Genomic DNA, 18,036 nt, shown 5'->3' on the forward strand with positions numbered 1-18,036 from the left:
CCCAGAAGGCAGACGCTAGCGCAGGCCAGCGAGTTCTACAGAGTGAGTTCCAGGACATCTAGAAAAAAAACGAAAAACAAAAAAAAAAAAAATAAAAAAAAAAAAAAAAAAAAAAAGAAACCAGAGCAAAAGTCAGTTTTGTGACATATACGTTATGCAATATTAAATGTGATGGGAACCTGGCGTCACACAGTTACAGGAAGAACACAGCACAGATGCTTACCATCCGACTTCTGTCCTCCGAGGATGAGGAAGACGACGACTTCCTTTCCCGCTGAGGGCCTGGAGATTTCTGTAAGGCTTTCACGTTAGTGAGTGAGCCAGGTAATGAGGCAGGCGGGGTGGCGGACAAGCCTGTGGTTGACCCTAAATTAGAAAAAGGGGAAATTATCCATATTAGGGAGGAATAAGCATTAAGGAGGAACAAATAAATATGTCCACACAATAGGGGCAGAAAGTAGGGAGATCTAGACTTTAAAATGGAGTGCATATTTAAATATTGGCCCTTAACAAAGGGTAGGCTAAAAGAGGTATGATATGTAAGTAGTACAGTAATTTTTTTTGTTTTGTTTTTTGGGCCAATCTAAAGACCCTTAAAATAAATAATAATAAACAAGTTTAGAGAAATACAACCTCTAAACCAAGATACAATTTCTAAAATTCACTCCCAAGTTCCTGTGCCTTTGATAAGTAATTAAAACATCAAAACAAATGCACAGGCATGGTACCACACACCTTTAATCCTAGTACTTGGGAGGCAGACGTAGGTAAATCTCTGCATTTGAGGCCAAACTGGTCTACAGAAAGAATTCTAGGATAGTCAGGGTCACATAATACAAAGACCCTGTGTGATAAAACAGAAAAAACTAACAAAACTCCAACAACAAAATCAATGCATATATTTATAAAACAAACTTTTTTCTATTTCAGTAGCCTCAATATTTCAAAAACATGTAAACATTAAAACTGAAACATTTTAATGGCCTTCCTGTTAAGAATTTCTTTCCTACTAGCCATAAACTTATACATGATAGCGGACTACAGTTCGATTATTTAAGAGACGGTGGGCAGTGTCAGTGGTTGCTGAGGTTTTTCTATTAGATGTAGACTGTTTGTTACCTTTAGTGCAAAGTTAATATAAACAAAGCTAAGTAGGCTTTCTTTTTAAAAAAATTATTTATTTTTATTTTATGTGCACTGGTGCTTTGCCTGTATGTTATCTGTGTGAAGGTATCAGAACTCCTGAAGCCAGAGTTACAAACAGTGGTGAGCTGGGAAGGGAACCCGAGTCCTATGGAGAAACAGCCAGTGCTTATAAATTGATGAGCTACCACTCCAGTCCCACCAAAGAGGCTTTTAAGACTTTCTGAAAACTTGGTATTATAAAGGTGAACAAGTAAATGCTATGGCATCTTATCCATATTTCAGATATATTCTACTATTTTATATGCCAAGTGAACCTTGTAAGTAGGCTCTGAGCAGCAGAAATGGAACTTTTTTTTTAATATGTAAACTTCTAATTAACTTAGTAGCAATATGTATAGTATCTGGGACAGGAATTTTGAGCAATGACTCTCCAGAGTGTACAGTGAATAGACCTGAGATTTCTAGGTAGAATTTTCTAGGTAGCCACTACATCATGTTATTGCATCATGTGAAAGTTCTATGATTGCATATGCAAATTTCTAAAAAGAAAACAGTGTCTGGAATTTCTTTGAACTAGAGCACAATACATTTTACACTGGTCACTGATAACTTTCCACATGATGGAGCAGTAGCAACTTGCCCAGGCCTCAGGAACAGCTCTCATTGATTGGATTATTTAGTTTAATTACATCACTAAGTACTGAATGACTTCCACTATATTTATGGTTTACCTGAAAAATAGCTGGGTTGATGGAAAACTCTAAAGCACCATCATTATAGTAAATATAAGTCAATAAGTGTATCAAAGCAATAAAAATAACTGTAGAAATATTTTTAAAAAGATATCCAATTTCATCTTAAAATTTAAGTCAATTTTAAAGTAAATTGACATGGTAAAATACTGGACAGTTACATTATAACTTTCCTTATGTGAGGGGTATAAGTCAATATATAAATTCAGTGTTTTTGAACTCATGTTTATAGATTAACAAAAATATATATCATATGTAAAGGGAAATAGAACAAAGAATGACTAATATTACTAAATTTCAAAACACTGTCAAAAGTCTCATAAGAATTCTTTGGCCTCAAACCTGCAGTGATTTCCCTCCTGTCTCTGCATCTCAAGTGCTGAAGTTACAGATGTGAGCCATACGCCCAATATAAAACTTTTTCATAGGGGTTTCCAAAAACATTTTTATTTTCTTACACAAATTAATATTACTTAATTGAAAATTATCATCCAATGCTCTAAAATAAAAAGAATCCTGCCTGTGTCTCCCAGAATTTAAGAAGTTATCAAAACCAAGCAGAAATAAGACAACATTAAGCAAGATGGAAATTTTAACTCAGAAATTTCTTGCTTTTAAAACTTTGTACTAGACAGCATACAGGAAGCTTGCGGTAGTGAGTATGTGAGAAGCACATTCAGAGCATTCCAGCCAGGCCAAGCAGAAACTTAGTACTCAAAACTCTCACACTTACAAACACACGCTGTGAGGGTGAGGCACAAACAGAGTCTGTATCTTATACTTAGTTTGCTTGGGTGAGAACAAGAAAGAAGAGCCCAACTACCTCTGAACACTGGGCCAGGCTCAAAATCAAACACTATTTCACTGGGGACAGAATGGAGGAGGGGGCTGGGAGTCCGGGATTGGTATTTCCGAAGACAGCGCATCAGTTGGTTCAAGGGGGCTGTTAGAAGAGAAAGAGAGGGGCAGGCAAACACAGGAAGACAGACACACAGAAGAAATGAAAGAAGTCATGGGGAATAAATTAGATGAACTGAAGCCTGCTTCACAAAATAATTCTGGATGATATTTTAAAAATCTGCTTATATTTTCACAAAAACCCCAATTAATTTTTCAAAGTGACTCATAACAAGAATAAGAAATGCCACTTGACTTTAGGTACTAAGCAGGCTGTTTACTACTAAGTTAACTGTGATGCTAACATGATGGAAACATTTAAATGCTGGATGTATTGGGCAAAATTATCAGCAGCCACAGTTACTAAGACATATGAAAGTCAAACTGGCAGCAACATTAATTGGCAGGCTCATGGAGTAACAAACAACACAAACTCTTGAATAACTATGTGATAAAGTCAATATTAAGTACACAATTTAGGCTCGTTATTTGGCATCTTCATAGGAGTACAGAACCATAACAAAATATGGCTTACATTGTTTACTCAGTATAAAAATACCGAGTCTGGGCTTGGACCTATTCTGCAGCTATAGAAGGTCACAGTGAAGAACCCAGCTCTAGGCAGGGCATACAGCTAATCCAGTTTTCCTGGTAAGACAGAGGCAGCTCAGAAGGGAAGCACAGAGGAGCTCTTGCAAGAAAATGTGAAGACAGTCTCAAATGCCATCTCTTAGAAACATATGGGGTACATTATTACAGAGTTTGCTTGTTTTGGTTTTTTTTGAGAGAGCCATGCTATGTACACTGGGCTAACCTCAAACTCACGCTCTTCCTGCCTCAGCTCGGATCATAGGCATATGCTATCACATTTGGCTCAAAAAGCATTTTCTTAAAACAATATTATCTTTGCTAGAGGGAAAGTTAGATGGAAATTTCGTAAGAATCTTAATATAATCTCTCATTTGTATATTTTCCTTACTATACCAATAAGGGGATAACTAAATTTTTCTATTAATATAATCTCTCATTTGTATATATATTTTTACTATACCAATAAGGGAGTGACTAAATTTTTCCATTATGGGTCTATTCCATGAAATAAATATGTATTTCAAATAGATCTAGAAAGTGGGTGGGAAATGCTTGAAAAAGTCTGACAAATTGAGGAGATGTGGCAGGCAATCCCCAAAGAATGATATAGAATGACTTACCCTGATTCTAAGCTCTATCTGTGAGTATTTGGTGTAGGCCAAGAGAAATTTAGTGACTCCAGCTTTGGAGGCAGCAGAAATTAAAAAGTGGACAAAGCAATTAAGGACCTTCCTTGGTGGAGTACCTGAGATTGGAAGGAGGGGATTTAAGACTTTCTTCCATGTCTTCTCATTTTCTCTCCTTGTCATGGATAATTTTAAATTCTGCTACCAGTAAATGATAACTACTATTAAAAAAATACATACAAAAAAACCAAAAACCCATTTGGTTTTCTCTACACATTTTTCTCTGTGTCTGTTTCATGGAAAAAAAAAAAAAAAAAAAAAAAGCAACCATAAAGGAGACAAGCAGCAAAGCAATTGCACTTCTGCCTTAAAACAACAACAAAAACAAAATAAAACAAAACAAAAGAACAACACCAAAGTCACTACTTACCTCCGTCACCACGAAACCCCTGGTCTCTAAGCAAATCCTACAAACAAATAGTAAAATATGTTTATTCAAAGAACATGGTAAAAAAGTAACAACAACAACAACAACAACGAATTTTCTACTATGCATAAGCAGAAGGGTTAATTCAAAACAATACCTGTCTTATAATTATCTCACAAAGCAAAGACTATTAAATTAGCTAGTGTATATGACAAACACTAAAGTTGGAAGCACTTGCCAACCTAGACCTACGTGAAAGGATTATTAGTCCTGGTCAAATGCTGAAATCCATTTTAGACCACTCAGTGGCTTCATAAATCCTTAAAGAAAATCCTACTGGCACATATTAAGAGCCATAAAAATGTTCATACCCTTTGATCCTGTAATTCCACTTCTGGGAATTTTTCCTAAGGAAATAATTCAGAAGAAAAAATGATATGCACAAAGATGTTTAGTGCAGCATTATCCATCACACCAAAAATCAGAAATAATTACTCCCCTATGAGAGGCATTTTGACATATTATGGTTATGGGGTATCAAGTTATGAAGTAGTACACAGTTACCAAACAATTATGAAACTTAAAACATGAAACATGTTTACATTTAATAAAAAAATACAAAATTAAAAGCACACTGAATACTACCATAAAAATGTGGATATATAAGAAACATTAAAAAGGAGGGGAGATTAAAATAGCTCAAATAAGGATTTTGTTTAAACTGGTCTCTATATTTAAAATGTAGCTTTTAAAGTAATGTTGGCAGGAGGGGAAATTCTGTATGTAATGAAATTTGAATCCTAGTCAACAGAATACGGATTAGTTTACACAGTTTAACTTAAGTGTGAGGGATTGAAAGGCCGCAAATGTCTCTAAAAAGTTAGTGGCAAATAGGCACAATTTTGCTTATTAAAATAAAAAGTGAATTCTTTACTGGTATACTACATAGAACCTTCAACACACAAAATTCTTTGTGGTTTCACTACTTTTCCTTGGTTTCAGAGCTTACAAACACACAGTGAGATGTAGGCACATGAAAAATAAGTATTTTAGAATAAAAGAGAGATACATCAGTTTATTATAATTTACTACCATTTAAAAAGTGGTGGTATTGACAAGACTTTTAGTGATATACTTTAAGACTATGATGATCTAGTAATCTGACACTGGCCTTCCAGCCTCCAGATCTATGAGAATTGGTGATTATAGTGCAAAAGAAATGACACTAGGAGTTTGGCATTGGTGAAGCAGCTGAAGAATAGACAGGCATGTAGAAAAGCAAGGGGCTTTCTAGACAGATGGCCCCACAGGAGAACAGTTATACCCCTTTCCTGTTTCCTATCCTAGCTCTGAAACTCCCCCGACACCTATAGATGAGCCAAATGTGGCTTTTCCACTCCTGCCAGGTCCAACACACATTTACACATCTCAATCTCACGTGTTCTTAAAGCTCCCAGTTCATCTATCTACTTGACCTAAGTTAAATAGGATACTCTAGTATTTTAAAAATATTTCAACTTTTCTCTAATCTCTTCTATTCCCTTGTCTGTCATCCCTGTGATTCAGCATCATAGAAGAAACCAACCAAAGAATTTCTGGCACTACCTTTGCTATCTATGAACATCTGCACAAGTAGCATCAGCTGTACTTTCTAAACTCACTCATTCTCCCCTTTCTCCTTCCTTCTCCAGGGTACCCCGTATCATAGGCTGGCCTCCCACTTCTGATCCTCTAGTGCCTCTAGCTCTCAGTGCCAAGACTAAAGGCGAGTGCCACGCCTGGTTGGCTTCTTTCTACTATTTCTCTATGTGGTGGTTTCAATAAGAATGGTCCCCACATGTTCATAATATTTGGATTCTTCGTCACCAGGAAGTAGCCTTGCTGGAAGTAGCCTTGTGTCACTGAGGGTTGGCTTTGAAGTTCCAAAAGCACACACCAGACTCAAATTCATACTCTCTGACTCTGCCTGCAGATCAAGTTATAAAGCTCTCAATGACTGCTGCAGAACCTACCTGCATGTCACCATGCTCCCCATGATGATGAAAAGGACTAAACCTCTGAAACTGTAAGTAAGCCCCCAATTAAATATTTTCTTCTGTAAGAGTTACCTTGGTCATGAGTCTCTCATTAAGATGTGTATTCAGATAATAAGAAGTAACTGAGCATGAATAAAAATTAAGTCATTAAAAGCTTTCAAGCAAGAGAACAGATGATAAAAGTATGATAAAAACTTATCCTGGTGAGAGCACCAAGATGGAAATGGGTGGGAATAAATGCACTCAGAGGTTCCAATGAAGGGTATGGAGGCAAATGGTGGTATCAGTAAGTCAGCAGTCTGAGACATAATAAACGGGGAAAGAAACAGTGATGGCAGTTATGAAAGGATAAAAGAGTAAGGCATAAAGTGATTCTTCAACTAGCCAAGCCCAAGAAACCAAGAGGACAGTCACAGCAGAGAAAAGGGGAAAGAGTTTAAAAGGCTGTTTGTTTTCAAATAAAGATGAAGCTCCCAGCTTGAACACATCAAGAACACACCTAACCTACAGACACCGTTGACTCCTTACTCTCCAACCTCCTTACTCCCATAGTTCCCTTCCCCACTTGTCTCTTCCTGTGTGGTCAGGTCTACATAAAGAGAGAAAGTCTTAGTTAAAGAGCATACTAGGAAAAAGCTATTTATATGAACTTACTCTCTAAAATATGGGGGGGGGGGAACCTAATAAAAACTAGGAAGAAAGTCTGATTTTATAATCTTTTATTCATGATTTATCTTGGTAATTAAATAAAATTTATAATAAAGCATTTTGAAAGTTAATAAAATTTGTTATAGTTCCAACTGTAAGATTTTTAAAAATATAAATTTAGAACTATTTTTGTTGGTTCTAATGCTAAACTCATGACAGAAAAAATATAAATTCTTAATGTCATTTTCATAACACATTAACTGCACAAAAATCCTCCCAAATTCCCAAGGGCAACTATTAATTCTAAAATTCAAATTCTTAAATTTAAATTAAAATGAAGTCATTTTTAACTAAAAACATTTTCAGAGATAGTGTCATAGAAAAAAGTAAGAGTAACTGCAACTTGGTAACAGTGAAGTCCTTACTGTTATTAGAGAATGGGATAGGGTGTTTGGATCTACAATGTATGAGCCCAACATTTACATGATAAATGAAAAGTGGTATTTACTTCCAATCTGTATTAAAAATACAACAGAAAACCAGAGAAACACACTCCAATTGTTTAGTTCTAGCAGTGCTCATACTTACATCAATATTGACAGGCTCAATTGTGTTTATATGAACATTGGGAGCTGAGGAGGACCGGTCTCGTTGCCCAAACTGATTGCGATGATCTTCATCTGCTGGTCGGAAGGGCTGTGGAATTGGAATGGATTTTGAAGGAGATGGACTGGTGAGGATTTGGGGCCTGGAAAAACCAAGTCATTGGGAAGATAAGATTTGGAACAATTACATTAATATTTAAAATGAAAGTTATAAGATTGTTGTATTTAAAATGATAAGCGTTAAAGAACCAAAATTCCAGTAGTAATAGATTTACAAAAAGCATTGGTTTAAAAAAAAAAAACATACCTATAACTAGTACTGCCAAAGCTTTGCTCAAAAGCAGACCAGAAAACTCCAGAGGAATCTACAAATGGCTAGAAATTACCTGTGGTTAATCAGTAGCTCTTATCCTTTAAAATTATATATGGAATTAAAATGCTTCTGGTAGAGACTAGTTGAATAAAATATGCCTATTTCTTATATACTATTTTTCATAATTTAAAGTTACTGAAATAAAAATCTGAAGAAGGTAGTTAGGAAGTTACAAGTAATTGTGAGAATATACTTGTACATTTTAGGACCCTAAAGATAGAATTACTACTTAATACCAGTATTGAATGAAAATTTTATAATATCAAATACCATCTCCAAAATTTTGGAAGATAATCATTATCTTCCATATTTCAAAATGTTTTTCATGTCTCATTATTAACACCAGGGACCAAAGAGAGAGAGAGAGAGAGAGAGAGAGAGAGAGAGAGAGAGAGAGACCATAAAATATTAAACACGGAAGCGAATATTTAAAATAACTAAAAAAATTAGGGGTATTGTAGCTGTGAGGTGCATATGGAAGCCAGAAACTGGTGTTAATTGCTTTATCTCCACTTTACTTATTTAAGACGGGGTCTTTTCACTGAAGCTAGAATTTACAATTGGTTATTAGACTGCTGGCCAGCAAATTCCAAAAATCTTACCTCTGTCTTCCCAGGATTGGGGTGTAAAAGTATCTTTTATTCCCTTGAAGGAATTGTCTCTGAGGCTTATGGCCTCAGTCTGCTAACCTAGGCCTTGTCGTGGAAGCTTCTAGCCTCTATGTAATCTTGTATAGGCCTTGAATGTTTTCAGCCTCTGAGCTTTACTGCTAAGCTCACTTCTTCCTACTTCTTTCTGAACTCTGGCTGGCTGGTTCAATTCAGGTGTTCTGGTTCAAAACTCTTCTCCAAGTTGACTGATTCAATCTGGCTTCTCTCTCAGCCTCTCCTAATTGCTCTGCTTGAACTCATACTAACTTTGGCAACATGTTCTAATTTTCTGGCTCTTTCTCATTCTCTGACTCATTCTGTTGTCACCTGATCAAGCTTGTTCTCTCTCTGTAACCTATCTCTTTACAACTGTCCTAGTAAAACTACCTCCTTCCTCCTTTTTTCTCTCTGTGCTGCTCTCTTAAGAAGCCTCTTTTTCCTCTTTTTTTCTCCTGTAAGTTGGGTATTCTTTTTGGGGTGAGGTGGGGTAGGTACCAAAATTCTTTATTTGAAGAAATTGTACAAATTAAAGAACTTAAGAGGATGTTTTGGTGCAACTTACAGAAAAGATAAAGGCAGCCCGACATATATGCACTGCCTCAGTGACCAGTAAAGTCACATGGCTTTGGGGAAGTCAGCTTAGCTCTCATCACTGTGTCCCAGGGTGTGCTTGTCAAAGAGATATTCTGCCATGCCAGATTCAGGGGCTACTATCTTGCATAGTTGGTCCCGTGGTCACCCTGTTTTCTTTGATGGATTTCACCTGCTCACTCAGGTAATGTGTCTCAATGAAGTCACGTAAGTGGGGACCATTCTTGTCCATAGTCAGTTTGTGCAGTCCTAGTTGTGCCTAATTCACACTCCTTTCCAAGTGCAGTGCACACTCCACTGCGTTCAGCCCGCTCTCCCAGGCATCACAGTCTGGTTTCTTTATATCTGGCAGGAAAACTCAGCCACTTCATTGGTTCTACAGCTTCATCAGTTTCTCATCATATTCTCTCTCCTCAAGAGATTGATAGAGAAAATATTTGGCAAAGTTCTTCAGAGTCACATCATCCCGGTCAAAACAGCAAGCCATAGACAGAGGCAGGAGGCATGTAACTCCGAATTGATCTGGTGGTTGCCAGCAGCCTCCTGATACTGATGGTAATTCGGCAACACTTTTGTGGGAGTAGCATTGGTCATGGCAGTGGCAGGGCAAGGTGCAACAGAACAGCTAAGTTGCAAAGTGCTCAGGCTCAGAGAAGCCAACTGGGGTCAGAGGGGTTGGGCACCCAGTTCTGTCCAAGCACAGTTGAAGCAGGAAGTTGCAGGGACTCTGGACAAGAATGTCTCAAGTTGGGCATATTCTATTCTGTCAAATCCTTCTCTGATTCATCACTTTCAAACATGAGTGCTTCCTTCTACAAACTAACTTTATCTTCATTGTTTGGGATTAAAGGTGTGTGCTAAGGCACGAGCCACACCATACACAACTGAAAAACAGCTTTTTTCACCCAGGAAATAACACAATTTTTGGGTTCCAAGTGTGATCCTGCAACACTAGGGTCATGGGTTTCAACAACTGTCACAACCCAACTTTTAGGTGGGCAATGAGGATGCAAACTCAAGTCCTCAAGCTTGCATGACAAGGACTTTAGCCACTGAGCCATCTTCCCAGCCCTAAAATTATTTTGATTAAAATACTTTAATAGGTTATAGAATGACTTATTAATTACCATTTTTGATACAGATAATAAAATCTCAGAAAAGATTCTCAGGAGCAGGGAAGTGTTACTGCTTGGGGAATGATACAGTAAGGCTCAGTCTAAGCTTCACCTGGCCAAGGAAAGTCCACCATGGACCAAGTTCTCCTCACATACTGCTCATCAGTTTACTCCACATTACAAAAGCTAATCAGCAATATTTAGTTGTTGTTAGACAAGAAAGACAATGTTGAGATAACAAGGGAAATCATAAAAGAATGGTAAGAAAATACAATAGGAGGGGACAATGAGATCGATCACTCAATGGATCAAAAGGTACTTGCTTCTAAAGCCTGATGACCTGGGATCGATCCCTGGAACCTAGATGGTGGTAGGAGACCTTATTCCACAAAGCTGTCTTCTAACTTCCACAAAGGTGCCTCAGCATGCGCATGAGCACAGGCACACATGCACACAGTCATATTAAATACATATAATAAAAAAGTAATAGAAAAGGGTAGAATAAAGATTTGGAGAGCAAAGCTTAAGAGTGACAAAAATCTTCTAAATAAAGCATGTCATCAGACTATGAAGCTCATGATATAAGGATAAGGAAAGAAACTTACTTTAGGGAATTTGTATTAACTACGTGAGTCTGCTTAAATGAACAGGATGTAAACATTATTCTCTAAAAGAAATGGGCATAAGTCCAACTACAATTAATGGAACTGGATTTGAGGGAAGTTACGTTTTATCTGGTTATCGAGAAATTCTCAGTTTTTGTCAAAGCTGTTCTTATTCTTGCTTTATAAAGTTAAATAAAAATAGAAATAAGAATTCCTTTGCTAAGAAATTTTCGAACAGCTAAAAATTACAAGAATGCTATTAGTTAATAAGTATTCAGAAATAAAAACTGTTCAGCTACTTACAGTCTTAGGACAACAGTGCCCTTTAATTCAGGACTAAACTCTGGGAAAGCCTGAATTAACTAGAATGTATAGAATAGTCTAATTAATATAATATGTGACCTAGCATTGGTAGAGAGGAAATAAACTACTCCTGAGATGTACTGAGTAAAAACTGTGACAGAAATATGAACTGGGTAACAAATAAGAACTCTGTTTTCAGAGGACAGTGATTCAGAGACAAGGAGAAAGAAAACCCTGCACTTAATCTGGTAAAGGAAGAGGGCTTGCAACACAAAATCCATGTGATGTATTAATACCATCTGGAGGGTGAAGGGATGCCTGGGTTCAAAGTTAACTTCTCTACCCTTGAAGGCAAGTATATGATAACTCTGAGCAATATTTCATTATTGTACCCATCTGTACGTTTTAATTCAATGCTTAACAAAAGCAATCCTCTAACTGTAATTTGGCTTCTCATTACTGTCTTTCCAAAGAAGAGTGGGCCCATCCTACACAAGTCTGGATTAGGTGGCATGTATATTCTCTGTTCTGATTTTGCTCAACTTAACCAGTATATTCCTAATTGTCATCATTTGGAAAACTGATAAAGCCATACCTGCATACTGTGGACTCTTTCCTTGAAGTAGGCAATTTATAACTAACCTATGAAGGATCTCGGCCATCACCTAATTGGCTTTCTCCCACAGGTATATATTTGTACTGACCCTTCCACATACCTTCTTAAAACTAAAATTAAAAAAATTTTAAAGTAAAAATAAGCAGAATTTTAATTCTAACACTCTTTAGAAAACTACTATAATTTAGGCTTAAGTTTTAGGTTACACTATTTAACATTTTTTGAAGCACAGTAACTTTCTGTAAGTGATAAAAAAGAAAGTAATTATCTCTTTATATTCTAAACTGGGTAATGTATTAATTTTGGAAAATTTCTTGGTATGCCCATACTTGTTTTAGGACTGTTATAACTTGTCAGAACTAGTAACTGTAGGCAAGTTACTGATCACTGTGTAAAGTTTATCCTTGTATTATTCAAATGCTTACTTCTCAGTCCCCATATCTGCCTGCAATCCAGACGTGGCTTATTCTCAGTATCTCCTGACTCAATGTTGTGTAAACATTGTTCTCATTTACTCTCTTATTTGTCAGTAAAAGCTGATAGCCAGTGGCTGAGCAGAGGAGAGAGTAGGGCTGGACGTCTGATTCCAGAGAGGGGAGGTGAAAAGAAAGAAGAAAAGAGAGAATTTAGCCACAAGGAGAGCTGAGGGGACACCATGGGAATACACCTGGAGCAGAAAAAGTCAGATCAATACTAAAATACAAGTGTCTTGGGGATTTTGGCTGGAAGATCGCCAGATTAGTTTAGAGGATTAAAATAGATTAATAAATGCTCAGCTACTGTGCTGTAAAGCTTGATTAAATAAATCTTATAGTCTGTTTCTTTTGTGTGCAAGCTAGCCGGGAAAAAAGAAATACTATCACTTTTAAAATTGCACTAACAAGCAACAAATCAAATATTGTGATATTGAATATAACCGATGTGTCTATTTCTGGTTATCAACTTGACTACGTCTGAAATGAATCTGTGAGGGATCTTTTTTTTCCCCTTAACTAAACTATCTGAACTGGGAAAAACCCATTCTAATCTCGATCTTTGAGGTAGAAAGATGCACTTTTTAAATCCATATCTTTTGAGATGACAAGATTCACTTTTAATCTGACCACACCTTCTGTTGGCAGCGTAGATAAAGGACATGGAGAAGGAAGCTTGCTCTCTGCCTGCTTGTTCTCGCTCTCACTAGCAAGCCCATTCCTTCACCGGCATTAGAGCCTACTTCTTCAGGATTCTGGCAGATACTTAAGACCAGTAGGGACATCCAGCCTCATGGACTGAACAACTACTGGATTGTTGGACTTTCCATTAGTAGACTAGCTAGATCATAGTCTGTAAGCCATTCTAGTAGTGTGTGTGTGTGTGTCTATACATATGTATTTATATGTACATATATAAAAATATTAATATATATGCATATACACATATTTTATAAGTTCATTATATAAATTGTGTTCCTCTAGAGAACCTTGACTAATTGGCTTCTATCTTTACAAAGGTAACTTTACACAGTGACATAAAAGCATTGGGAAATTAACTTTTAGAGAATCTTGCACAGTTTTCAAGACCAGATTCCATTTCCCTCTAGTTAAGAAAAAATATATGTGGCAGAGACAAATGCTTTCTTAATTTAGAAACAGCAACCCTTCACTAGAAGACAATCTGTACTGTTACCATTATGATCCTTCAGAGAGGCCAGGCTAATTTTATGTTCTGTAACTCTGTTCATGGAACTGGCGTCTGTCATTAGAAAAGCATTACGCATCTATAGATTCTGTTAAGAGAATTGCGATAGCCAAAGGATTAATTAAAATCCCAAACATTATTTTGATCTGATCATCTACAAAAAAAAAAAAGTCATACAACTAATGGCAGAGCCATCAGAGGGAACGATTACAATCTGAAAACACAGTTGTACTTTCTAGTGATAGAAAAAATAATATGCTTATATATATTATTGTTATTATTATTGTTGTTATTGTTATTATGTGCTCGTTTGCAGGAGTGTGCATGCCATGGTGCACACATGAAGGTAAGAAAACAAATTTTTCCCTATTTTTGAGGTAAGGTCTCTTGTTACTGCTATGCTATATAGACTTTTGTTGATGTGATGATCTTCCATCCTATTATATGAATGATGGGATTACAGCTGCACCACATTTGGCCTTTGTCAAATTTACATAGTCCTATGGCAAGCACTTTTACCTATTAAGCCATCTCATCTCATCTCACACACATTCCAATTCTATGTGTGACAGGGGAGGAGGGTACCAGGTAGCCTTCTCTATTGCTTTCTGTCTTATTTGAGGAAGGGTCTCTCCTTGATCCTCGAAATCGAATTCTTTCAACTAGACTGCAAGTCTGCAATAAAAATTGCAGGTCTATTATAAGTATAAACTTAATATTACCATTCTTTAATGTTTAAGTCTACAGAAATAAAGGCTAGCAAGATGACAGTGTGTGCAACTGTCATGAAAGACTGACCACTTGAGTGATCCCTGGTTCCACAGTGAGAGAACTGAGTCATGAAAACTGTCCCCTGTGTAGAGGTACACATGTACTATGGTATATCATACATACACAAACACCTACATATCACTGCCCACAGAATCAATCAATCATGAATAAATAAATAAGTTTTTGAGGGCCTGCCTAAAGAAATAACACACTGTGACGAATAGGAGGAAGAGGGTAATAGTAAAATAAATCCCTGTACACTAACATTTCAGAACTATTCTAGGTCAGAATGCTATCTGGAAACTTCTCTTACCCCCCTTCCCCTCCCCAACTCTATCTTCCCAAGAGAAGACTTTCTCTGTGCAGCCCTAGCTACCCTGGAGTCAGTTCTGTAGAACAGGCTAGCCTTGAGCTCACAGAGACCCACCTGTCTCTGGCTGCAGAGTGTTGGCATCAAAGGTGTGCACTGCCACCAACCAGAGAAATTTTTTTTTTTTTTTTTTAAAACCCACATACTTCCAGGACTTAACACAATGGGAAAAGCAAAAGAGACCTATTCAAACATATTCAAGAGCCAACTTAACTTGTCTCTTTTTCTATGATGAATGCAAAGCCTTGGAGCTATTTTTAGAGTAAGTGTTTGCTTTCCCTCCTAAGCGGAGAGGACCGCTACCACTTGCCTTTTGTCCTTTGTCAATGCCCTGCTTCTCTTTACATGGCCTTCCCTCAACTTCAGGCTTTGCCGTCTTCTTCACCTCAGGCTTTCTCTGACCATCTGTATTTCACTGCTAAGTAAATTCCCTTCCAAATAATTTTTATCACATTGGTAACTTGTTTGAAAACCTTTATTCTCCCACACCTTCATATCTCAAGCAAATAACAGCCAAAATGTCAAGATTCTCCACTACATGGTCTCACATATGGCACGTTTCTTCTTCCAACTTTTTGTTGTTATTTGAGATTATGGTCTCACTCTGTAGCAAAGGTTAGGCTCAGACTCACCACCTTTCTGCTTCAGCCTCCAGAGTGCTGGGATTTTAGATGTGTGCATCACATCAGTCTCTCACATACTACTTATAAACTTAGGTAAGCTTTGTGACTAGCTCTGAAACCCGCTCTCTTCTCTGGACACTTGCTCTGATTCCCTGAGTTCATTGAGCTTCCAGCAACTCATTCTCTCTCTCCACCTCCCTCCCCATCTCTCTCTGTCTCTGTTTTTTTTTTTTTTTTTTTAAAGACAGGGTTTCTCCATGTAACAGCCCTGGCTGTAGCCAGCAATTCTTTAAAGACCAGTTTAAATCACAACTCTACTAAGCTTTCTTGAGTACATCCTATTTCCTTGCATTCTATAAATATAAAATATTTATGTTCTTATCACAAAGTTTAATATACTCTATTATGATTTGTAGTTTTGAAAAATTATCAACTCATATGTTAATGTTTTTTTAAGGAGAGGTCATACCATTACCTGATAAAATGGTGAATAAAAGACAAGGCATAAGAATTTTATGTTGACTTTCTTCACAATTGATTTTATAAAGGTCTACACCAATTTTAATTGATTTAATTGATTGATCTCGTGTGTGTGTGTGTGTGTGTGTGTGTGTGTGTGTTTCAAGACAGTAACTCACTGTGTAGATCCGGTCAGGCTCCACTCACAGAGATCTGCTTGTTTCAGCCTCTTGAGTGCTGGGATTAAAGGTGTGACCTACTCTAACACCAGGCTTTTAATCCCATTCTGTACCAAATGCATGTAAATGCTTCAATGTTGTAATAATGTACATTAGTGATAAAATACATTATTGGGGGAAACTATCTATAATTTAACAGTTCCAGTGTTGAAAAGGTTTACAATTACACAAAAGACCCAAAGAAAGGCAGTTCAACTAGCATATCATCAAACAGCAAGAATCAAATCATACCCAATAGAGTCTGAGGGGGGTGCGGAAGAGGATCCGGATGGAAGGGCAGTCTCTGGTAAGGAGGCCTCCTCCTGTGGTACTGGGTGATGCTCAAAGAACTTGGAGACAAACAGCAAACTGTGAGGCAAAAACAAAACAAAACAAAACAAACCTAACTTGTGCAAAACCCAGAAGCTTCAATACATGAGAACACAGAAGTAGTGAGAAAATGTGGGATCAAGTTTTACTTTCAGAAACAACTATTAAAGTTCAATTACGTATATTTTTGTCGAAAGGTTTCTTTAAAAAAATTATATTATACTTTCAAGGGCATGGTCAGCTCTAAAACTAATTGTTGTTTTCAGTCAATTTCTACTATCACAGGAAGAAATCATCTAGTTTAAAAACTAAAAGAAAAATATCTAGTGGTAAGATAGATTATCCTTTTTGTTTTTTCCTGAGATGGATTCACTGTGTAGCCTTGGAACTCACTGTGTGGACCAGGCTGGCCTTGAACTTACAGAGGTACACCTGCCTCTGCCTCCTCAGTAGCTGCTAAGGTGGATATATCATCATAATTAATTTTAAAGTCAAATTCCATTTCAGCAGCAACAAAAAGAGTTATAGAGAAAGATTATTATACAATGATACCATCTAGTATATCTATTAGACATACTATAAAATAGAGAAAAAAAGGAAATTTTAGAAAGAAATAACTTATGTATAAGTATTCCCTTAAATAAAGGGAACAGGGATAAGATGAAACAAACAGATACAGGTGAGGTGAGAAGTGAGGGAGAAAATCAACATAATTGGTAAAATAGGTCGCCGAATCAGACTCATTGTCCTGAAAGACAATAGTCAACTTGACTGAAACGGTAGTCTATATCACCCCAAACTATATAAAAGTGATTTCTAAGGACTAGTAGTTGTTACTTTAGAAAGAGTATAAAGTGAAAACTTTATGTGCACCAAAGGCACTGTTCATTCATCTGAGGGAGAAGAGCTGCGTGGACTACTCATTCCTTTAAAAATTCTTTAGCAACTGCATTGGGCAAAACGTCCCTCGTGACTTTCAAAGGCCACTACTTTTATATTATGAAAATGTAACTATAAAGTAATAGTAAAGAGGTTCTTTGTGGATTACTTACTCAAGTTGGTCATAATTAACACACATCAGTGGAACCTCTGTACTACAACGCTGGTGAAATTTATAACCACATGTTTGACAGCGGAAACCCTGGAAAAGCAGCTTTCGGCAAAAGTCACAAAATGCTAAGGTGAAAAAAGTTTTCCGTACCTGCAAAGTGAAAATCATACAGGGTTTCAGATACTTGCAAGAATCCTTTTTATATATTTGTATCATAAAAAGTCACATACCAAAACACAATATTAAAACCAAAGGATTTGAAATACTATCCCATCTTAATATCCAATATAAAAACTCAGAAATCAAGGCATACAACAAATAAAAGAATTGAGACCCTGATATGTTATCCAATTTCAACTGGACAACAAGCAATACTTAAAGGGACTCATGCATGAAATTCTCAAAGCATTTTTTTCTTTTTCTTTTGCTTCTCCCCCCCCCCCCCCGAGACAGGGTTTCTCTGTGTAGCCCTGGCTGTCCTGGTCTTAAAGCATTTTTAAAAATTGAGTTAAAAAGATAACTGATTTCAAGCTTGACAGCATTAAAAAAAGTA

General features: G+C 36.8%; 1 protein-coding gene and 1 pseudogene across 9 annotated transcripts in view; both read right to left on the reverse strand.

Moving 5' to 3' along the window:
* Window positions 1-18,036, reverse strand: part of Braf (B-Raf proto-oncogene, serine/threonine kinase) — a 124,473-nt gene that overhangs the window by 39,403 nt on the left and 67,034 nt on the right. For 4 of the 9 annotated variants that reach the window (XM_021190437.1, XM_029534199.1, XM_029534197.1 and 1 more), the window contains 7 exons: window positions 17,485-17,633; window positions 16,355-16,471; window positions 7,712-7,871; window positions 4,811-4,846; window positions 4,443-4,479; window positions 2,722-2,841; window positions 224-366 (listed from right to left, as the gene is read on the reverse strand). In XM_021190437.1, coding sequence (XP_021046096.1) covers window positions 224-366; window positions 2,722-2,841; window positions 4,443-4,479; window positions 4,811-4,846; window positions 7,712-7,871; window positions 16,355-16,471; window positions 17,485-17,633 — 762 coding nt within the window. The remainder of the gene's footprint in view (window positions 1-223; window positions 367-2,721; window positions 2,842-4,442; window positions 4,480-4,810; window positions 4,847-7,711; window positions 7,872-16,354; window positions 16,472-17,484; window positions 17,634-18,036) is intronic. The other 5 variants (XM_029534215.1, XM_029534214.1, XM_029534212.1 and 2 more) reach the window with 3 other exon arrangements.
* LOC110316270 lies at window positions 9,340-10,110 on the reverse strand (annotated as a pseudogene).

This window comes from Mus pahari, chromosome 2 (assembly GCF_900095145.1).
Source record: "Mus pahari chromosome 2, PAHARI_EIJ_v1.1, whole genome shotgun sequence".
NCBI lineage: Eukaryota > Metazoa > Chordata > Mammalia > Rodentia > Muridae > Mus > Mus pahari.